The sequence below is a fragment of the Schistocerca cancellata genome, chromosome 3, assembly GCF_023864275.1.
Source record: "Schistocerca cancellata isolate TAMUIC-IGC-003103 chromosome 3, iqSchCanc2.1, whole genome shotgun sequence".
NCBI classification, from domain to species: domain Eukaryota; kingdom Metazoa; phylum Arthropoda; class Insecta; order Orthoptera; family Acrididae; genus Schistocerca; species Schistocerca cancellata.
Genome location: NC_064628.1, coordinates 637,702,070 through 637,726,319, shown reverse-complemented (window position 1 = coordinate 637,726,319; position 24,250 = coordinate 637,702,070). Strand labels below are relative to the sequence as shown.

The following is a 24,250-nucleotide window of genomic DNA, read 5'->3' as shown; positions in this document are numbered from 1 at the left end:
AACAGCCATATCGCAAAATGTCTCAAGCAATAAAAACGGCAGTATGTGATAAGAAGCTACACTAACATATCTTGCATGTTTTCAAATTTGTGAAGCTGGAAGTCCATATGTGAGAGAGAGTGTTATACTCTGAAACACTTTCCACATTTCCGCCTCTAGCCCTATAAGAAAATTTTCATTTACTGTATGTGAAATTATAAAAATTACTCCGGGAATGGAAGGACTTTGCAAATGTGAAAAGTTGTTCCAAGGTAAAAAAAATGGCCATGTATGTAGGAACAAATATTCTGTTCAAATTTAGAAGTGTTGGAATCTAGAAAATCTTGTGAAGACTGTATTTAAGTGTATATATGTTACAATATTACTTTACTATATACAGGGGTTGGACAGAAATATGGAAACACTCCGAGATATGCATGTCTGAACATAAACGCAGATAGCAGCCAAACCACGAGGTTGGGTTATTGTATCTAGCCATGAACGATACCTGTGCAATGTCCTCAATACGTTGTATGTGTCAGTCTTGGTCATAACAGCGTTTGTGTAGTTGTGAGCGCATTATGTCGTAGCTAAACGAGTTCAAACTAGGGCAATTTGGAGGTACTGGTATGGTGGGTGCTTCCGTAACCGCGATAGTGGAAACGTTCGATGTTTAAAAGAGGCACCATATCGAAGATTTGTACCATATGCAGGGAAAGTGAAAAAACATCATTCGCTAAGTGGCAACGCAGAGGGATGTGTTCACTGAGTGATCGTGATGGACGGTCATTGAAAACGATTGTGTCGAAAAATAATAGAACAACAGCTACGAAAGTCACTGAAAATTGAATGTCGCACTCGTGATGTCTATGAGGACTAAAACAGTACGAAAACAGCTCCATATGCAGGGAATTGGAAAGTGAGCTGGAATTTCAAAACCAGTCATCAGTGACGCGAATACTCGTAACAAGAACAGGTGGTGCCGCAGTCATAAAACCTGGACTTTGGAGCAAGCGAAGAGAGTCATTCATCTACATCTACATCCATACTCCACAAGCCACCTGACGGTGTGTGGTGGAGGGTACCTTGAGTACCTCTATCGGTTCTCCCTTCTATTCCAGTGTCGTATTGTTCGTGGAAAGAAGGATTGTCGGTATGCCTCTGTGTGGGCTCTAATCTCTCTGATTTTATCCTCATGGTCTCTTCGCGAGTTATACGTAGGAGGGAGCAATATACTGCTTGACTCCTCGGTGAAGGTATGTTCTCGAAACTTCAACAAAAGCCCGTATCGAGCTACTGAGTGTCTCTCTTGCAGAGTCTTCCACTGGAGTTTATCTTTCATCTCCGTAACGCTTTCGCGATTACTAAATGATCCTGTAACGAAGCGCGCTGATCTCCATTCGATCTTCTCTCTCTCTTCTGTCAACCGTATCTGATACGGATCTCACACCAGTGAGCAGTATTCAAGCAGTGGGCGAACAAGTGTACTGTAACCTACTTCCTTTGTTTTCGGACTGCATTCTTTGGATGAGTCATGTTGCACTCTGTTTCTAACTTCTGGTCGACTTTATGTCAAGACGATGAAACCTAACGGGGGTTGATTTGGGCAACCATATGGAGGTGCTGCATCGGCGCCATGGTGATTCCGAAAGAGCGCACTACCACCAAAAATTTTGTGATCATTTTGGTAACTGAAGAAAAGTTCGCTCGCCAAAATTGCTGAAAAAGCATTTCATTCTATGACTGGTTTCTTCAGAGCTATGCTGTCATCATCGTATCTTATGCTCTGTCGAATTCGGTCATCCAATGAGATTCTTTCTTAGCGATGTTGGCTTGTGAAGTTTTTCTCAGTTATCATACATAACCGATAGTCACCACGCTGAGTGGGTCAGGAGTGTATAGTGATTAGTTTGGCTAATCACATTCATCACATGGTACGATGTTTGTTCCCAAATGGTGACCCTGTGTTCGAAGACGACAGGGCCACTGCTCACACAGCTTGCCACGTCATGGTCTAGTGTAAGCACGAGGATGAGTTGTGGCGTATCCCCTGTCCATCACAATCACCAGTTTGTATCACTGAGCCTTAGTGGTCACGTTGCTAAGAAGGGTGCGTGATAGCGCTAACCCTTGTCAGTATGTTGTAGAAAAAATGGTATGAGATTCCCTCGAAAACCGTGCAGGACGTGTATTTATCCATTCGGAAATGAGTGGAAGCTGTTTTTGATGTCTGCGAATTTTCCTACGGAGTATTGTGTTATCGGTGTTTCCACATTTCTGTGCACCGTCGGCGTAACGCAGAGCGGCGGCGCGCACCTGCAGTGCCAGCGCAGGATGTGCAGGTTGCGCGCGACGCCCGGCTTGCAGGTCATGCCGGGCGGCCAGGAGCAGGCGCGGCGCGCGTCGCTCGCGTTGCCCTGCAGCGCCGCCCCCAGCACCGCCGCCGCCGCCCCCGCCGCGCCCTCGCCGCCGGAGTCCCCGGAGCGCCGGCCCGGCGCCAGCGCGTCCTCGCCGACGGTGTCGCCGTCGTCGTCCTCGTCGACGAGCAGCCCGTCGAGGATGCGTGGCGCGCGGCTCTCGGCGGAGTCGGCGCCGCCACCCGCGCCGCCCCCGGCGCCTCCCGCCTGCGAGTCGCCGCAGAGGCCGCGCCGCACCCAGCGCGGCCAGAACTCGACGCCCAGGTCGGTCCAGGCGAACGAGATGGGGCAGGAGGCGCGCGCCACCAGCCACGCGCGCAGCGCCGGCCGCAGCTCCGCCGGCAGCGACTCGGGCAGCGGCAGCTGGTCGGCCAGGCGCCGCAGCTGCGACACCGACGGCCGCTCCTCCTCGCGCTGCACAGCAACAACACACCACACACTGCCTCACTTCACCGGATCTGGCAACCGTCAGGTGACAAAACTATCTGTACTAAATCACAATTTTCTTTATTGTTGTTGGGTTGGTTGGGTTGTTTTTGGGGAAGGAGACCAGAGAGCGAGGTCATCGGTCTCATCGGATTACGGAAGGATGGGGAAGGAAGTCGGCCGTGCCCTTTCAAAGGAACCATCCCGGCATTAGCCTGGAGCGATTTAGGGAAATCACGGAAAACGTAAATCAGGATGGCTGGACGCGGGATTGAAACGTCGTCCTCCAGAATGCAAGTCCAGTATCTAACTATTGTTTTCTAGGAAAGGTAAAGGCACCAAAGAGGCAATTTTGACGTTCCTGCTGATAATGGAAGCAAGACTAACGAAAAATCAAGACACGTTCATAGAATTTGTCAACCCGGAAAGAGAGTTCGACAGTGTAAAGTGGTACAATATGTTCGCAATTCTAACAAATATAGAGGTAAGCTATAGGGAGAGACGAAATAATATACAACATATACAAGAACCAAGAGGCAATAATAAGAGTGGAAACCACGAAGCAAGTGCTCCGATTTATAAAGGATGTAAGATAGGGACGTAGTCTTTCGCTCCTACTTTTATCTGTACATCGAAGAAGTAATGATGGAAATAAAAGGAGGTTCAGGTGAAAGGATATCAATGATACGATTCGCTGATGACATTGTTATCCTGAGTGAAAGTAAAGAATATTTACATGATCTGAAACTTCCTGGCAGATTAAAACTTTGTGCCGGACCGAGACTCGAGATCGGGACCTTTGCCTTTCGCGGGCAAGTGCTCTACCAACTGAGCTACCCAAGCATTACTCACGACCCGTCCTCACAGCTTTAATTCCGCCAGTACCTCGTCTGCTAACTTCCAAACTTCACAGAAGGACTCCTGCATACCTTGCAGTACTACCACTCCTGGAAGAAAGAATATTGCGGAGACATGGCTTAGATGAAGGTAGGAGACGAGGTACTGCCGGAATTAAAGCTGTGAGGACGGGTCGTGAGTCGTGCTTGGGTAGCTTTGTTAGTAGAGCACTTGCCTGTGAAAGGCAAAGGTCCCGAGTTCGAGTATCGGTCCAGCACACAGTTTTAATCTGCCAGGAAGTTTCATATCGGCGCACACTCCCCTGCAAAGTGAAAATCTCATTCTGGCTTTACATGATATGCTGAATGGAATGAACAGTCTAATGAGTACAGAATATGGATTGAGAATTAATCGAATAAAGACGGAAATAGTGAAAAGTAGCAGAAACGAGAATAGCGAGACACTTAACATCAGAATTGATGGTCATGAAGTAGATGAAGTTAAGGAATTCTACTACTAGGCAGCAAAGTGACCAACGACGGACGGAGCAAGGAGGGCATCAAAAACAGACTAGTAATCGCAAAAGGGAATTCTTGGGCAAGAGAAGTCTAATAGTATTAAACATACGCTTTAATCTGAGGAAGAAATTTCTGAGGATGTACGTCTGCAGCACAGCATTGTGCAGTAGTGAAACAAGGACTGTGGGGAAACCGGAACAGACGACAATCGAAGCATTGAGATATGGTGCTGCAAACAATAGCTCAAAATAAGGTCGACTGATAAGGTAAGGAATGAGGAGGTTGTGCGCAGAATCGGAGAGGAAAGCAATATAAGGAAAACACGGACGAGGAGAAAGGACAGGATGACAGGACATCTATTAAGATGTCAGGAAATGACCACCATGGTACTAGAGAGAGCTGTAGAGGGCAAAATCTGTAGAGGAAGACAGAGATTGGAATAAATCTAGCAAATAATTGAGGACGTGGTTGCAAGTGCTCCTGTGAAATGAAGAGGTTGGCACAGGAGAAGAATTCGTGGCGGGCGGCATCAAACCAGCCAGAAGACTGAACACCACAAAAATAAAAGACAAAGGTGGTTTTCATCTCATCATCCGTAACTATCCAATCATCCATAGTACTAAGGGGAGGCCACTATGTTCGAATCACGTATTTACTTCAAACTTTGAATCCTTTTAATAGTCCATTAGGTGAACGTAATGGGTAAGCAGTAAGGCGTACTAATTAGGCGATTTCGAGACATTTGCAAGAAAAGTATTGGGCGTCACTAATGTACCGGTGAGTTGCGACCCTGAGCACTGGATGGTGGCAATCGTGTGGTTAGCGTTCATGCTCCGTAATCGGTGGATCGTAGCATCCAGTGGGGCTCGTCTTCTTTTTTTATTTTATATATTTTTCATCGAGTGTAGATTTAAGTGTCAGGAAGTCATTTCTGAAAGTATTTGTATGGAGTGTAGCCATGTATGGAAGTAAAACATGGATGATAAATAGTTTGGACAAGAAGAGAATAGAAGCTTTCGAAATGTGGTGCTACAGAAGAATGCTGAAGATTAGATGGGTAGATCACATAACTAATGAGGAAGTATTGAATAGGATTGGGGAGAAGAGAAATTTGTGGCACAACTTGCCCAGAAGACGGGATCGGTTGGTAGGACATGTTCTGAGGCATCAAGGGATCACCAATTTAGTATTGGAGGGCAGCGTGGAGGGTAAAAATCGTAGAGGGAGACCAAGAGATGAATACACTAAGCAGATTCAGAAGGATGTAGATTGCAGTAGGTACTGGGAGATGAAGAATCTTGCACAGGATAGAGTAGCATGGAGAGCTGCATCAAACCAGTCTCAGGACTGAAGACCACAACGACAACAACAACAACATATTTTTCAACCTTCGTCATATTATATCGTGCATATTATATTTGAAGGGTAACATGGTGAAAACACATCACTGTATTTGCTAGAACTTTTATCGAGTTTCCAATGGTATTGCACTATTAACTAATTTTCACTATTACAACAAGTATTATGCGAATTTTATTTTTTTAGGCGAGTCAAAAACTTTGTCAAGCGCCTTCAGAATCGGTCATATTTGATTGACAATGAATGAGAATTTGCCTCTCATGAAGATACTATTGAAATATATTAAATCGCAAGTAGCCAAGTTTCGGCACCGATATTTACGAAGATGTTGGGTTATATGTGGTTTGCATACAAATTGTCGGAAGAAAGAGAAAGAGCTCTCTTTTTTTTTAAAAAATGAAGATTACTTTTGCATGCGAGAAAATTGCATTCGTTCGATGTGCTGGATAATATGTTTTCGGTGCCTGTGTGATAAATATCATCGTGCAACTTGTAACCGCGCAAGCACAACCAACAATTAATCGTATATTATCCTCGTATTCTGGCAAATTGTAACTCATTGCATTATTGGAGTTATTTGCACCTTTATTTATCGATGATATACTTGGGCTTTTCAAGGCTGTCGCTTGTCCTTGAAATCTATAACTACAGTTCTAAGCGTCTAGGTCCAAAACAGTTCTCGGTACCCAACCCGACTGCTGGTATAAAGGATTTCAGAAATCACAACAGGCATTCATTTCAGGAAAAATTTATGCGTTTGGTCGTTCACTAGTCGATAGTTATAAATATAGTTGTTGCGACAGCAAAAATTAGCGAACAATCAAATAAGAATGGAAATTCAGTAAAAGTTCATGCAAATCCACTTGTCTTGCCGTCTAATATGTATGAAATAATATGACTAGTGTTGATAAAAATATATCTAAAATAAAGAGAGAGATGAGCCGGACTCGATCCTGCTATCCATCGATTACGGAGTTTGAACCCTAACGATGTGACCGCTGCCATCTCGTGCTGAGCGTTGCAACGCACCGGTACATCGCTGGTAGGCAAAGCTTCTCTTGCGATTTTCTCGAAATCATCAAAGTAGTACGCCTTATTGCTTGCGCGTTGCGATGTCCTAATGGACTACTAAAAGTGTACAAACCTTGAAGTAAATCCGTGACCCCCCTTTCACAAAACTTCCATTGAAAACTAACCTGTTGTCACTATTTACTAATCATCATATCCCCCTAACAGTTTTCTACAAAACCATCTTAATAGCTTCACCTCCTGCTGTAATCCATCTTTCATGAAGACCACAATAATGTAACAGCCGTCCTTCCAGCAGATACATTTTACTCATATAAAATGACTGTGATAAAGAAAACTGGGTCCTTACAGTATGTACGATAGCCAAGAACGACAGCAAGACCAGGAAAGAAATGCTTGGACACAAGAAGGTGTGTGGCAGGGATGCAGTCTTTACACTACTGTTCAACATTCACATCGAAGAAGCAGTGAGGGAACAAAATAAATAGGAAAGTGTATTAGAAATCAAGATCAAAAGATATCAATAGTAAGATTTTCTAGTAACATTGCTATAATCAGTGACAATGAAGAAGAATTACAGAACATTTTCAATGAGTTCAGCAGTCTAATGATTACAGAAAGTGGATAGACCGAAGAAAGACGAATGTAAAGGGCTGTAGAACAAACGAGACTAATGATGGAACTTAACATCAAATTGTCCACATAGTAAGTAAAGGATAAGAATTCGGGCCAACTTGGGAACAAATAATGCGTGGTGGACGAAGCAACGGTGACATAAAAAATGCAAAAAGGTAAGCTAAAAACAAAGTTCAAGGTACAGGAACTATAACAACATGACTTAATTTTAGGACATTATTGGGAATGTACGTCTGGAACATTTCACTATATTTAGGTGAATTATGGGCTGTGGCAAAACCGGAAAATAAGGGACTCTTAAGTGTCCGTGGTGTGGTGTTACAGGGACATGCTAAAAATTAAGCGAAGTGGTAAGAAATGAGGAATGTTTCCGCAGAATCATTGAGAAACGAAATATTTGGAAGACACTGACAAGAAGAAGCTACAGGACGACAGGGCGTATGTTAAGTCTTCTGCGAATAATTTATATAGAGGAAGGTGTAGAGGGCGAAACTGTAGGGAAAGGCAGGGATTCGAATATATCCAACAAACAATTAAGGACGTCGGGTGCACACCCTATACTGAAATGGTATGTAGTTTGTGTGCTTAAAGAGTGTAGTGACGGTAGTTATTTTCTGAAGATGGAACCTTAGCGAATTGCGCGCTATATAACTGGCGTCAAGTGTCTGGCTTGACGACAAATTCGTCACTACATCTTCTATATGGCGCTAAAAAGCGTATGTCGTACAACGCACTTTACGTAGAGTTGCAGCACAGTCTTAATATACAACCGCAACACTCACTGCTATAAGGCTTGTTACCATCTAACAGTCAGTAAAACTAGCGGTATTCATGAAGGAGTTGTATGTAACTCCAGTTAACTACACGGATAACAAGAGAAGATACTATATTCCGTACATAAGAAACAAACTTATGGTTCTGATATTTGTTGTTCTATTATAGCACCACTTGCGGAACTGGTTCCTAATGTGTTGGGAAACGACTTTATTGCTGTTGATATATTATCAAGGCTGCGCGGCAGTTTTACCTCCAACATCTTTTTTTTTTTTCCATGGAATACTAGTTTTACGCTTCAAGAACTGGTTTGGCTCGAAGTGTAGCGAACAGAATTTCACTTTTTTGTGTAGGTATACGGAGTATTTCTGCGGCTGGACAAATCTTCTGTTACTTACTCGCCATTTTGTACTCTAAAAGACACGTTAAACGTCACAAAATGTCTCTACCATGGACTTCGTAGTTACGGAGTAACCTTTCGTGTCAGAACTACCATATGACAGCGAACTGATAGTCGCATTACGACACGTTACTCTGTAGCTATGACATGTGATATGAAGATGTACGACACTGCCCAAAGCCGGTAACTTTTAAATTAAAAACTACGATTAACAGACAAGAAAATAAGCCTGTTTCGTGTAAATAAGGATCGCGAATAAATCCCTTGCGACAAATATGTCCAGTTTTGGTAAATCATCAAATACTGTTTGCAGCTGAGTAGCTTACTTGCCGCTCGGAGTGTTGTTTCTACAGTATATAACAAAAATGAGTACGAGTCCTCCGGTCAGAGAGCACAACTGGAGAGATTACTCATACATGTGTTTGCCTATAAAACTGTGACATTGTTTGGAGGAGACGTCATGTTAGCCAGAGGCATTCGCAGTTGTTAGCAGCGTCCGGGTTTGCGACTGATGTCTGATGTATCAGTGAACTACCAACCAAACTTAGACAGCGCCATAAAGAATCATTATTAGCAGCAACACCAGCAGCTCCACATTTATGGATTAGGGTCGAAGAAGCTGTCGCGACTTCAGCTTCTTAGTTACATCCTTTCTTGGGCCGACCTACAACCCTTACTCCTCTGGGTAGATGTTAGAAAGATTTTTTCAGGATATCTGCAATGTTTGATTCTGTTTGCATATTCTTCCTTGACTGCTTAAATGTGTTGATTTTTTATATTACTGCAAATATTTTAAGCTGATTTCTAATACCTTCGTTTCTTGATCAAGCTTCATGCTAAAAAAGTCTTACTTTCATTTCTGACGCCTCTATTCGTTTTATGTCTTTCTTGTTTGTTATCCTATACGCAGATTCGTAAATCAGCAATGGAACAGCTTGTGTTTTATAGAATTTCAGGAGCATTTGTGTAGTCGTCCTTTTTGATTAATATCTATTTTTGATCGGACGTGTTGTTTTCCTCGGAATGCCATTCCTTTTGTCATTTCTTTAGATATTTTGAAATCATGATTTTGTCCAATTTGGCTTAATTTAAAAATATAACTTTATCATCCTTCTTCTGAAGAAGAACACATCCATTTTTTTAAACAATGATTCTTATCTAGTTTTATTCCATTATTAATATTTGTCTTGTCATTCCACTTTTAATCTTATCATTTGTAAATAATGTAACAAAATAGAGAAAGTATTTCAATCTTACTTAACTCCTTAGCTAACTATCACGTGATTTTTACTTATTTTGTTACACGTTTTTATTGCAAATTTCAAAATTAGTTTCATTGTATAAGGTTATTATGCACAGTATGAAGTGAAGCTGAATTCCATATGCCCAGAATTTTGTCTTGTTTAATCTGTATAACGGGTTGACATAGACGATAAAGCTGTCTGCGTCTGATTGTTGAGGTCTCTCCTTTTGTTTATCAATATATTCAACTATCGTGGTTTGTCGTGATCCATTGTGATCTTTAATGAATTTTTTTTAGGCTATTGGTCTTAATCTTGGAGTTAGTGAAGTGTTAGTAAACAACCACTAAATTTTCAAGTAACTTAAGGGGATGCAGCTGGTTGACGTCATCGACAACCGACGATATTTCTACATTAGCACACCCCCCTGGTTTCATGGCAAAACTGTAGCAAGTAAGTGCTGCGCAAAGGAATTTAAGACACCGCTTTTAGAGAAACTCCGAAATGGTAACACTCACATACACTGTAAACTCTAGAATCACCACTAATCAAAGATGATCAGCGTCAAAAGTATCGATAGTGAAATTAATAATCGACGGGTGACGTAGCATCAACTCTATCCCTGTGTTTTTTGACACGGGAGAGAGCAGGATTCAAAGCAAAATTTAAACAAAACCCAACATTTCTATTTGTGAGGTTATTTGCTACTTTAATTTCAATATGTCCCTTAATAACACATTCCAATAGCTGTAACTGCAGGCCAGAATCTCTGTGTTGTTATATCCTGTAGGATGCCCGGTGCCAAGACAATGTTCTGTGATGGGGTATTTGCTTGGCTGTTGTAAGCGGGTGTGGCGCTTATGCTCTGTGCATCGGTCCTCGACAGTCCTGATAGTCTGACCCATATATGAAATGCCACAATTGCAAGGAATATGATTGTCACACATTATTGCCGACTTGTTTATGGAAGATTTGAGATACGTCAACATACCTTAAATCTTAGGTTAGAAAACTTAAAAAGGGAAATGGATAGGTTGAAGTTAGATATAGTGGGAATTAGTGGAGTTCGGTGGCAGGAGGAACAAGACTTTTGGTCAGGTGAATACGGGGTTATAAATACAAAATCAAATAGGGGTAATGCAGGAGTAGGTTTAATAATGAATACAAAAATAGGAGTGCCGGTAAGCTACTACCAACAGCATAGTAAACGCATTATGTGGCCAAGATAGACACGAAGACCATGCCTACTACAGTAGTACAAGTTTATATGCCAACTAGCTCTGCAGATGATGAAGAAATTGATGAAATGTATGATGAGATAAATGAAATTACTCAAGTAGTGAAGGGAGACGAAAATTTAATAGTCATGGGTGACTGGAATTCGAGAGTAGGAAAAGGGAGAGAAGGAAACATAGTGGGAGAATATGGATTGGGGGAGAGAAATAAAAGAGGAAGCCGCCTGGTAGAATTTTGCACAGAGCATAACTTAATCATAGCTAACACTTGGTTCAAGAATCATAAAAGAAGGTGTATACATGGAAGAATCCTGGAGATACTAAAAGGTATCAGATAGATTATATAATGGTAAGACAGAGATCTAGGAACCAGGTTTTAAATTGTAAGACATTTCCAGGGGCAGATGTGGACTCTGACCACAATCTATTGGTTATGAGCTGTAGATTGAAGCTGAAGAAACTGCTAAAAGGTGGGAATTTACGGAGATGGGACCTGGATAAACTGACTAAACCAGAGGTTGTACAGAGTTTCAGGGAGAGCATAAGGGAACAATTGACAGGAATGGGGGAAAGAAATACAGTAGAAGAAGAATGGTTAGCTCTGACGGATGAAGTAGTGAAGGCAGCAGAGGTTCAAGTAGGTAAAAAGACGAGGGCTAGTAGAAATCCTTGGGTGACAGAAGATATATTGAATTTAATTGATGAAAGGAGAAAATATAAAAATGCAGTAAATGCAGCAGGCAAAAAGGAATACAAACATCTCAAAAATGAGATCGACAGGAAGTGCAAAATGGCTAAGCAGGGATGGCTAGAGGACAAATGTAAGGATGTAGAGGCTTAACTCACTAGGGGTAGGATAGATACTGTCTTTGGAGAAAAGAGAACCACTTGTATGAATATCAAGACCTCAGATGGAAACCCAGTTCTAAGCAAAGAAGGGAAAGCAGAAAGGTGGAAGGAGTATATAGAGGGTCTATACAAAGGCGATGTGCTTGAGGACAATATTATGTAAGTGGAAGAGGAAGTAGATGAAGATGAAATGGGAGATACGATACTGCGTGAAGAGTTTGACAGAGCACTGAAAGACCTGAGTCAAAACAAGGCCCCGGGAGTGGACAACATTCCATTAGAACTACTGACGGCCTTGGGATAGCCAGTCCTGACAAAACTCTACTATCTGGTGAGCAAGATGTACGAGACAGGCGAAATACTCTCAGACTTCAAGAAGAATATAATATTTCCAATACCAAAGAAAGCAGGTGCTGACAGGTGTGAAAATTACCGAACTACCAGTTTGATAAGTCACAGATGCAAAATACTAAAGCGAATTCTTTACAGACGAATGGAAAAACTGGTAGAAGCTGACCTCGACGAAGATCAGTTTGGATTCCGTAGAGGCAATACTGACCCTACGACTTATCTTAGAAAATAGATTAAGGAAAGGCAAACCTACATTTCTAGCATTTGTGGACTTAGAGAAAGCTTTTGACAATGTTGACTGGAATACTCTCTTTCAAATTCAAAAGGTGGCAGGGGTAACATACAGGGAGCGAAAGGCTATTTACTATTTGTACAGAAACCACATGGCAGTTATTAGAGTCGAGGGGCATGAAAGGGAAGCAACGGTTGGGAAGGGAGTGATACAGGGTTGTAGCCTGTCCACGATGTTATACAATCTGTATATTGAGCAAGCAGTAAAGGAAACAAAACAAAAATTTGGTCTAGGTAGTAAAGTCCATGGAGAAGAAATAAAAACGTTGAGGTTCTCCGATGACATTGTAATTCTGTCAGAGACAGCAAAGGACTTGGAAGAGCAGTTGAACGGAATGGACAGTGTCTTGAAAGGAGGATATAAGATGAACATCAACAAAAGCAAAACGAGGATAATGGAATGTAGTCGAATTAAATCGGGTGATGTTGAGGGAATTAGATTAGGAAATGAGACACATAAAGTAGCAAAGGAGTTTTGCTATTTGGGGAGCAAAGTAACTGATGGTGGTCGAAGTAGAGAGGATATAAAATGGAGACTGGAAATGGCAAGGAAAGCGTTTCTGAAGAAGAGAAAATTGTTAACATCGAGTATAGATTTAAGTGTCAGGAAGTCGTTTCTGAAAGTATTTGTATAGAGTGTAACCTTGTATGGAAGTGAAACATGGACGATTAATAGTTTGGACAAGAAGAGAATAGAAGCTTTCGAAATGTGGTGCTAGAGAAGAATACTGAAGATTAGATGGGTAGATCACATAACTAATGAGGAGGTATTGAATAGAATTGGGGAGAAGAGGAGATTGTGGCACAACTTGACAAGAAGAAGGGACCGGTTGGTAGGACATGTTCTGAGGCATCAAGGGATCACAAATTTAGTATTGGAGGGTAGCGTGGAAGATAAAAATCGTAGAGGGAGACCAAGAGATGAATACACTAAGCAGATTCAGAAGGATGTAGGTTGCAGTAAGTACTGGGAGATGGAGAAGCTTGCACAGGATAGAGTAGCATTGAGAGCTGCATCAAACCAGTCTCAGGGCTGAAGACAACAACAACAACAACAACACCTTAAATCTTTTGTTGTTTGGACTCATGGCAGTGAGAACCTGAATGACTTTTTAGAACACCTGAATTCAATCCTCCAGAATATTTGTTTCACAATGAAGGTGGAAAAGGATGGCTGTCTCCCCTTCCTCGATGTGCTGGCGGGGAGGGAAACGGATGATACGTTGGGACATGCCATTTATAGGAAGCCTACTCACATTGACTTGTATCTGAAAGTTGACAGTCATTACCATCGAGCTCAACGTGAAGGGGTTCATCGTACCTTGGTACACAGGACCCATATCATATCGGACTCTGAGAGCTTGTCAGCTGAGTTAACCCATCTCGAAGTCACCTTTCGTGAGCATGGTTACGGTAAAAGGCGGTTCAGCCGTGCGCTGCTCTATCGAATGACTGTGAACTATGTGAGTGACAATAATACTGAGATAGCACTAAAGTCTACGCCCTTTTTGCCTTACGTAGGGAACATTTAGAACAGTATTGGTCATTTTTTTCGAGAGTATAATATGAAGTGTTTGTATGTTTGCTGGTGGGGATATTCAACCGCCAAATACTCGTAGTTGTTAAAATTCGTGGTGAAACCTTCAGTTGTCATTTATTTTGCACAATTTGCTAATAGTTTCGGTCAACGACCATTATCAAGCTTGGCTGGTATAAACAGCAGGAAAGTTATATCACAAATTGAGCAAAAGTAATTTGCTCTTTAAGGCCAATATAGTACGTAAACAATTTCTCACAATAACAACTGAGATAATTTTCATCAAGAAGCAAGTCAACATCGACAGCTAGTAATGCGTACTATGGTGGGCTTAGAAGAGCAAATTACTTTTGTTCAAATTGTGGTGTAACCGTCCTGCCATTTACGTCAGCTTAACTTGATAATGCTCATTGACTGAAACTAATAGTGAAATGTGCAAAATAAATAAGAGATGAAGAATTCACCATGAAATTTAACAAAGACGTGAAGTGTGTTTTTCGAATATCATTTAACTTCATGGTTCTTTTAGATTCCGTAAAAGTGATCTTGGTTTAAGTAAGGATGGTGTTCAAATGGTTCAAATGGCTCTGAGCATGGTACTTAACATCTGAGGTCATCAGTCCTCTAGAACTTAGAACTACTTAAACCTAACTAAACATAACTAACCTAAGGACATCACACACATCCATACCCGAGGCAGGATTCGAACCTGCGATCGTAGCGGTCACGCGGTTCCAGACTGAAGCGCCTAGAACCGCTCGGCCACACCGGCCGGCTAAGGCCTGTGTCTTTCGTATTGCTTACAGTTGTGGCATGCCATATATTGGTCAGACTATCTGGACTGTGAGGACCGGTATACTGAACACAAGCGGCACACGTGCTTACAACAGCCTAGCAAATCCACCATTCAGAATATTCTCTTGGCACCAGTCGTCCTACAGAATATAACAACATGGAGGTTCTGGCACGCACTTTCAGATATTGGGTAGTGTTTGTAGCTAAGCTGTTGAAGTTAAATTTGCACGTAAACTTAAAAATAGAGAAGGTGGGTTTTGTTTAAATTCTGGATGGAATCTTACTCTCTCACGTTCAAAAAACGGGGGGTCAGAGTTTATGTTAACGCAGCCGTTGATTACTAATTTCACTGTCGGTACTTTTGACATTCTACATCTACATCTACATCCATACTCCGCAAGCCACCTGACGGTGTGTGGCGGAGGGTACCCTGAGTACCCCTATCGGTTCTCTCTTCTATTACAGTCTCGTATTGTTCGTGGAAAGAAGGATTGTCGGTATGCTTCTGTGTGGGCTCTAATCTCTCTGATTTATCCTCATGGTCTCTTCGCGAGATATACGTAGGAGGGAGCAATATACTTCTTGACTCTTCGGTGAGGGTATGTTCACGAAATTTTAACAAAAGCCCGTACCGAGCTACTGAGCGTCTCTCCGGCAGAGTCTTCCACTGGAGTTTATCTATCATCTCCGTTACGCTTTCGCGATTACTAAAGGATCCTGTAACGAAGCGCGCTGCTCTCCGTTGGATCCTCTCTATCTCTTCGTTCAACCCTATCTGGTACGGATCCCACCCTGCTGAGCAGTATTATAGCAGTGGGCGAACAAGCGTACTGTAACCTACTTCCTTTGTTTTCGGATTTTATTTCCTAAGGGTTCTTCCAATGAATCTCAGTCTGGTATCTGCTTTACCGACGATCAATTTTATATGATCATTCCATTTTAAATCACTCCTAATGCGTACTCCCAGATAATTAATGGAATTAACTGCTTCCTGTTGCCGACCTGCTATTTTGTAGCTAAATGATAAGGGATCCATCTTTCTATGTATTCGCAGCACATTACACTTTTCTACATTGAGATTCAATTGCCATTCCCTGCACCATGCGTCAATTCGCTGAAGATCCTCCTGCATTTCAGTACAATTTTCCATTGTTACAACCTCTCGATACACCACAGCATCATCTGCAAAAAGCCTCAGTGAACTTCCGATGTCATCCACAAGGTCATTTATGTATAATGTGAATAGCGACGGACCTATGACACTCCCCTGCGGCACACCTGAAATCACTCTTACTTCGGAAGATTTCTCTCCATTGAGAATGACATGCTGCGTTCTGTTATCTAGGAACTTTTCAATCCAATCACACAATTGGTCTGATAGTCCATATGCTCTTACTTTGTTCATTAAACGACTGTGGGGAACTGTATCGAACGCCTTGCGGAAGTCAAGAAACACGGCATCAATCTGTGAATCCGTGTCTATGGCCCTCTGAGTCTCGTGGACGAAGAGCGCGAGCTGGGTTGCACACGATCGTCTTTTTCGAAACCCATGCTGATTCCTACAGAGTAGATTTCTAGTCTCCAGAAAAGTCATTATACTCGAACATAATACGTGTTCCAAAATTCTACAACTGATCGACGTTAGAGATATAGGTCTATAGTTCTGCACATCTGTTCGACGTCCCTTCTTGAAAACGGGGATGACCTGTGCCCTTTTCCAATCCTTTAGAACGCTACGCTCTTCTAGAGACCTACGGTACACGGCTGCAAGAAAGGGGGCAAGTTCCTTCGCGTACTCTGTGTAAAATCGAACTGGTATCCCATCAGGTCCAGCGGTCTTTCCTCTTTTGAGCGATTTTAATTGTTTCTCTATCCCTCTGTCGTCTATTTCGATATCTACCATTTTGTCATCTGTGCGACAATCTAGAGAAGGAACTACAGTGCAGTCTTCCTCTGTGAAACAGCTTTGGAAAAAGACATTTAGTATTTCGGCCTTTAGTCTGTCATCCTCTGTTTCAGTACCATTTTGGTCACAGTGTGTCTGGACATTTTGTTTTGATCCACCTACCGCTTTGACATAAGACCAAAATTTCTTAGAATTTCTGCCAAGTCAGTACATAGAACTTTACTTTCGAATTCATTGAACACCTCTCGCATAGCCCTCCTCACATTACATTTCGCTTCGTGGAATTTTTGTTTGTCTGCAAGGCTTTGGCTATGTTTATGTTTGCTGTGAAGTTCCCTTTGCTTCTGCACAGTTTTCTAACTCGGTTGTTGTACCACGGTGGCTCTTTTCCATCTCTTACGATCTTGCTTGGCACATACTCATCTTACGCATATTGTACGATGGTTTTGAACTTTGTCCACTGATCTTCACCTCTATCTGTACTTGAGACAAAACTTTTATGTTGAGCCGTCAGGTACTCTGTAATCTGCTTTTTGTCACTTTTGCTAAACAGAAAAATCTTCCTACCTTTTTTAATATTTATATTTACGGCTGAAATCATCGATGCAGTAACCGCTTTATGATCGCTGATTCCCTGTGTCTGCGTTAACTGTTTCAAATAGTTCGGGGCTGTTTGTCACCAGAAGGTCTAATATGTTATCGCTACGAGTCAGTTCTCTGTTTAACTGCTCAAGGTAGTTTTCAGATAAAGCACTTAAAAAAATTTCACTGGATTCTTTGTCCGTGCCACCCGTTATTAACGTTTGAGTCTCCCAGTCTAAATCCGGCAAATTAAAATCTCCACCCAGAACTATAACACGGTGGGGAAATCTACTCGAAATATTTTCCAAATTATGCTTCAGGTGTTCAGCCACAACAGCTGCTGAGCCAGGGGGCCTATAAAGACATCCAATTACCATGTCTGAGCCTGCTTTAACAATGACGTTCACCCAAATTATTTCACATTTCGGATCTCCGTCAATTTTCTTCGATACTATTTCACTTCTTATCGCTATAAACACGTCTCCCCCTTCACTGTGCAGCCTGTCTCTGCGGTATACATTCCAATCTGAGTTTAGGATTTCATTACTGTTTACGTCTGGTTTCAGCCAACTTTCTGTCCCTAGTACTATATGGGCGTTGTGACCGTTTATTAATGAGAGCAGTTCTGGGACCTTTCTATAGACGCTCCTGCAGTTTACTATTAGCACATTAATATTGTTATTCCCTGTTGCATTTTGCCTCTCCTACCTTGCTGCGTCTCAGGAGGCGTCTTGTCGGGCCTAGGGAGGGAATTATCTAACCTAAAAAACAAACCATGTGCACTCTACACGTACTCCGCTACCGTTGTAGCCGCATCCGGCGTGTAGTGCACGCCTGACCTATTCAGGGGGACCCTACATTTCTCCACCCGATAGCGGAGGTCGAGAAATTTGCACCCCAGACCTCCGGAGAATCGTCTGAGCCTCTGGTTTTAGCCTTCCACTCGGCTCCAAACCAGAGGACCACGATCGGTTCTGGGAACGATACTACAAATAGTTAGCTCTGATTCCACCGCGCGAACGAGGCTTTCCGCCTTCACCAATTCCGCCAACCGCCTGTACGAACTGAGGATGACCTCTGAACCCAAACGGCAGGAGTCATTGGTGCCGACATGAGCAACAATTTGCAGTCGGCTGCACCCAGTGCTCTCTATCGCCGCCGGCAGGTCCTCCTCCACATCTCGGATGAGACCCCCCGGCAAGCAGACGGAGTGAACACTGGCCTTCTTCCCCGACCTTTCCGCTATTTCCCTAAGGGGCTCCATCACCCGCCTAACGTTGGAGCTCCCAATAACTAATAAACGCCTCTCCCCGTGTGCCTGCTCGGACCTTGCTGAAGGAGCGGCCACAAGTCCACTCACAGGCAGAGCGGGCGATGCCACACGGCCAGCCTCCACATTTACCCTCCGCCTCGTGCGCCGCGACATTGGTCATCTTTGGTTTTCAGTGACGATAGTATTTACAGTATATGCGGTTGTTGCATTTCCGGAGTTTTCCTGAAAACCAAGGTTTTAAATTCCTTTGGTCAGCGCTTACTTGTTGCAGTTTTGCCTCAAGAAATGACAGGGTGTGCTTCTGTCGAAAATCAGCGGTTGTCAACGACGTCACCCGGCTGAATTCCCGTAAGTTATCTGAACGTTGTATGCGCCGGGAGAAACTCAGGTTCCAGTAATTTCATTTCTCCTGTTCATCAGAAGTATTTGAGAGTTTGTCTGGAGCTGACAAGGCGGCTTTGCTTCAAGGAGAATACTCTCCGTATCGTATTGAGCTCACTCTTAGCGGCTGTGTGGTCGCTATCGCAACGAGTGAGTGTTTCCGTAGCCGCAGTGCTCTGGCGGCGATCGCGCGTACTCACGATTGGGGGCGCGCTCTGGAAGGGGGTGTGCGCGCGCCGCATCCACCGGGGGTCGAAGTCACTGCCGAGCCTGCGCAGCAGCGTCTCGTCGTGCAGGTCCTTGCGGCGCGGCCGGACGGGCGGCTTGGGCGCGCCCACCCAGAAGTTGAGCGAGGGGGCGTGGTCGCGCTCCGGGGGCACGCCCACCAGGCCCGTGTTGTCGGGCGGCAGCAGCGCGCCCGCCACCGCCGCCAGCATCACGCAGCTCAGCGCCGCCGACACGGACGCCGACGCCGACGCCGACGTCATCTGCTGCGACATCAACATTATACATTAGTTACGCCTCTTCGGGCAGGTACCAAACCGTACAAACTTTGTGAAATGGCAACATTTTTCGCCTTTGCCTGTGATTCTGTTAGTTGTAACGTCACGGACACTGTATCTTGACGCCTTAGCTGCTGTGACATAGGAGTTTACAGAGCCTGGCGGAATGAATAAGTAGGATATACAGAGTTTTGAAAATAGTTCAAATGGCTCTAAGCACTATGGGACTTAATATCTGAGGTCATCAGTCCCCTAGACATAGAGCTACTTAAACATAACTAACCTAAGGACATCACACACATCCATACCCGAGGCAGCATTCGAACCTGCGACCGAAGCAACCACGTGGATTCGGACTGAAGCGCCTAGAGACGCTCGGCCACAGCGACCGGCCAGGGTTTTGAGATGAAAGCATGGTCCACATAGGCTCAATAAAAATAAACTCCGTCCGAACAGGCCATAAATGCCCAACAGGACCGACCGGGCTCCGTGTCATCCTCAGACCACAGGTATCACTGGATGCGGATATGGAGGGCCATATGGTTAGCACACGGCTCTCCTGGCGGTATGTCCACTTACGAGAAGGTAGGCTCTATTATTTGCATTATTTATGCGATTGGGCATTTTCAACATTGGTCATTTTCAAGCACGTATCATAAACGTCCAGTCAAAGACTGAAATTGGCCAATCGCATTGGTAATAAAAAGAATACAGCCTATCTGTACCATGGTTTCATTCTCAAAATACGTTAGTCTGTGGAGCCCCACAAAAATAAACTTTAAATTATGCTTGGTGACTCAGCTGCTCGTGCCACTGTCGTTTAATGTGACCCGCTATGTCATTCTGGCCTTCACAATCCACGCGCGAAGTTTTCATATTCTCTTCTTCGCTATGTGCAGACTATTAGTCCTGCATAAAAAAATGAGCAGGAAATTTAATGTAGTTAAAATTTGTACTGGGATACGTTTTTGCTGGAGGCCACTGTTTCGAACCATAAAAAAAAAGTACAAAAGTGATCTTCAAAACCACATCCATTCCATACTGATTCCTCACCAATCTGGATTTCTATTATGTTGTTTGTGATACTTCCTCCTACCACTATGCAAAAATTTCTGACTGCACCAACTGTTCAAGTTATTTGACCTTTATGTATTCTGTTAATTGGCCTATTACACCACCAGCATAGTCTGTTTCGTTAGCAGTATTGATTTGAACGTGCTCGTGAGGGTAATGAACGAACAACGACTTTTGTAAACGTTACACTAAAAATGATTACATACACAATTCGATCGAAACTTAATCCTTACAAGCACAGCAGCATCGTAGTGAGAAAGCCTGACGAATGCAACGATGTACTTGTTTATTTTAGATTGTAAAACATTAAAAAACTGTTAGGTAAAATATACATAGACGTCAGTATTACAATTTGTAAGTGCTCGACTAAGTCACTGCCTTAATAAGGCCACTCAATAGAGACCATAAAAGGTCTAACGTGGGAAATAATTGTTGCAGTCACAATTATTTTTCCCACGCCCGGGTTCCCGGGTTCGATTCCCGGCGGGGATAGGGATTTTCTCTGCCTCGTGATGGCTGGGTGTTGTGTGATGTCCTTAGGTTAATTAGGTTTAAGTAGTTCTAAGTTCTAGGGGACTGATGACCATAGATGTTAAGTCCCATAGTGCTCAGAGCCATTTGAACCAATTGAACCACAATTATTTGTACATTATTTTCATGATGGCAGAGACAACAGCAACCGTTACGAAATTGTCTTGAATGAAAAACAGCCCACTGTTGCACTAAATTATGTTTATTTTAAACCTTGATCATGGTTTCTGCTATAATAATAAAGTCTTCTTCAGAAGTCATACACACTAATAAATGAAAAATGTCTTAGCCCAGCGGCTGCATCAAGACCAATAAAATAACTTCAATAGACATAAGGCTGTTTCGAACATAAGTAAAATTACATATGGCACCGTATGTCCTCCTCCACTATCTCCCTTATTAAGAGAGGTAGTGGCGGAGAACTTCCTCTTGTTGACAACCCCCACAAAATTTTATCATTTACTAAATTTTCTCTATTCATGCAGTAAAACTTCAGCATCTGACATGATGTTTTAATATATTTCTTCTTTAATATATTTCTTCTTTACCAACACATTTTGCATACAGTACCCACAGATACTACTGAATATACCTGGAAAAATATATCATTGTACGACACATAAAAACAGGAGATAGGACGTAATAAACATTGAGACGCCTGGAAAACTAGTTCTTGCTTAAAATGTATGATAATGAAATCATTTAGCAACTTTCAACCAACTTTAACAATTATTTCAAACCTTTCTCAAGTTGTTCTCGCTTACGTTAAATGTCCAACACATTAACTCAATGATAATCAGACATTTGATGCTGTTTCATACGTGGGAGTTGGAGTCTTTAAAAAATTGCGGCTCTGCTGATTTATGGCTAATTGGACTACTGGAAAATGTAGAACTTATATTGTACAATGTGGCTTAAATCCTGTTACTGCATAGTTTACTGCGCTGTGATACGCCAAGTCGTGGCAGTTCACGAGAAGACCTTTCTTACTGATGGATCGTAGTATGGCCTATTGTGGTTGCGTTGCCTTTATCCTGACCTCTGATTGGCTAGAACTAAGAGACGGAAACTCTGCTGCGGATTCAGAATGAGTTCAGTGGCGTCGATATCTGAGTGCGGTCGTTAAGCCATAAGTCACTGGTAGTGGAAGTTCGTGGCGTGAGCAGAAGTATTTTCACTGCTCAGAGTGCGTACAGTTTTATTCTATTTTAGCTGCATTTATTTTGTTGAATTACGAAGTGTGCAGCAGGAAAATTGTGAGTGTATCAGCAACTCTGCTAAGTATTGTGCCAAGAACTGCAAATACAGAATAAATTCCTGACATTCTCTAAAAACTACGAATTAATTACTGGAGAATAGACATCTATATTCCTCTAACAGAATCACAGACACAACTTTAGAAACGCAACGCAAGCTTAACATGTACATGTAATGGAACTGGACAATGGCTCATTTTCGCCACACGTAGGACTAGACGATACACACAAATAATCGGATTTCTCGAAACATAGAAACAAACACATTACTCGACATACAGAAAGAAAAGGATTAATCAATGCACATATATTCCCCTCAAATCGCAAAAACTTCAGTTTTCCGGTAAATAAATAGTGAAGTATTACTTTATTTATGTTCAAATATAAAAACTTATATTGGAATTATGGATCTAATATACGATATAGTTTATAACATGAATTTAATTATTCTTTAAATAACGTAACTGCTTTCCACATTTTCGATTTATTTCACAATTATAATTGCATTTCTGGTCACCCGCCAGGGTAGACGAGAGCGCTAACGCGCTGCTTCCTGGACTCAGGTAGGCGCGCCGGCCACGTATCGAATCCGCCCGGCGGATTAACGACGAGAGCCGGTGTGCCGGCCTGCCTGGATGTGGCTTTTAGGCTGTTTTCCACATCCCGCTAGGTGAATACCGGGCGGGCCCCATGTTCCGCATCAGTTACACAGCTCGCAGGCATCTGAATACTATCGCACTATTCCATGGATTACACTCGACGCAGACAGTTGGGGTACACTAATTGCGTCCTTGGGGGTACGAGGTGGCGGTAGGAAGGGCATCCAGCCACCCCTTAACCAGTAACATGCCAAATCCGATTAACGATGGCTGAACCTGCGTACTGCAGGACAAATACAATTGTATTTTTAGTCACTTTCACTGAAGTTGTTAATTACAATCTTTTGAAATAACTTCATGGAGCTGGAGCAAGAGAAGTTCGTTTGTATTTTTATGGCAACGAATACGCTGAAGTCGTTTCTTCAATTTCCTTCAGAGTTGATCGTTGTACCAGAAGGGAAGACATCTATCGAGAATAACACCTTCAGCGTTGCAGAAGATCGTTGCCATGACTTCAACACCTAATGATGCAGCTTTGAACTTTTCCTTCGGAGGCGAGGTGGTCTGGCATCGCTCCATGGATTGCCGTTTTGTTTCTGCTTCGAAGCGATGAGCCCATGTTTCTTCACCTGTGATGATGTTCAAGAAAAATTGGCGCTATCAGCCTCAAAAAGCGCAAGGTATTCCGCACAGACAGTCCTTGTTGTTGTTTTGATCTTCTGTTAGGTGGCGAGGAAGCCAGCGGGCAGACACCTTTGAATACCCCAGTTGGTTGACGAGTATGTGATCACTACCAACGAAGACGTCGAGTTGAGGAGTGAGGTGTTTGAGTGTGATCCGTTGATCTGCTCGAATGAGAATATCCGGATATTCCAACACTGCAGGAGTCGCAGCACGCGGGAAATCGGACAGGTTTGTGCGACCTTGTTGAATGACGACAGACGCCTCGTCAAAGACTCACAGGGCTTTTCTTCATTGTCTAGTCTCCGCAGACATTCTCCAAGCGCCTATGAATATTTGCGAAGTTCTGGTTTTCCGCCAAATGAAACTCGTTGACAGCTCTCTACTTGGAATGCACCTCCGCTACAGATTCTACTTTGAAGGTTACGTATAGCGCCACCACCTATCGAAATTTCATGGAACTATGGGGGCTGAAGCGGAAGTATTCCAAGATATCCCTAAATAAGTTCAGTATTTCTCCAACCGAAATTGGGCTATAAATGGTGTGCTCCTTTACATAACGAACAAAGGAGCAAGGTGATATAACGCTTACTAATGTTACAATTTGTACAGAAACCAGATGGCAGTTATGAGTCGAGGGGCATGAAAGGGAAGCAGTGGTTGGGAAGGGAGTGAGACAGGGTTGTAGCCTGTCCCCGATATTATTCAGTCTGTATACTAAGCAAGCAGTAAAGGAAACAAAAGAAAAATTCGGAGTAGGAATTAAAATCCCAGGAGAAGAAATGAAAAC

General features: G+C 42.9%; 1 protein-coding gene across 1 annotated transcript in view; it reads right to left on the bottom strand.

The window, feature by feature from the left end:
• The window catches only part of LOC126176478 (uncharacterized), a 270,764-nt gene that overhangs the window by 16,495 nt on the left and 230,019 nt on the right, over positions 1-24,250 (bottom strand). Inside the window, exons 3-4 of the mRNA XM_049923632.1 lie at positions 19,017-19,307; positions 2,296-2,810 (exon numbers count right to left, since the gene is read on the bottom strand). Of these exons, the coding sequence (XP_049779589.1) occupies positions 2,296-2,810; positions 19,017-19,307 (806 nt within the window). The remainder of the gene's footprint in view (positions 1-2,295; positions 2,811-19,016; positions 19,308-24,250) is intronic.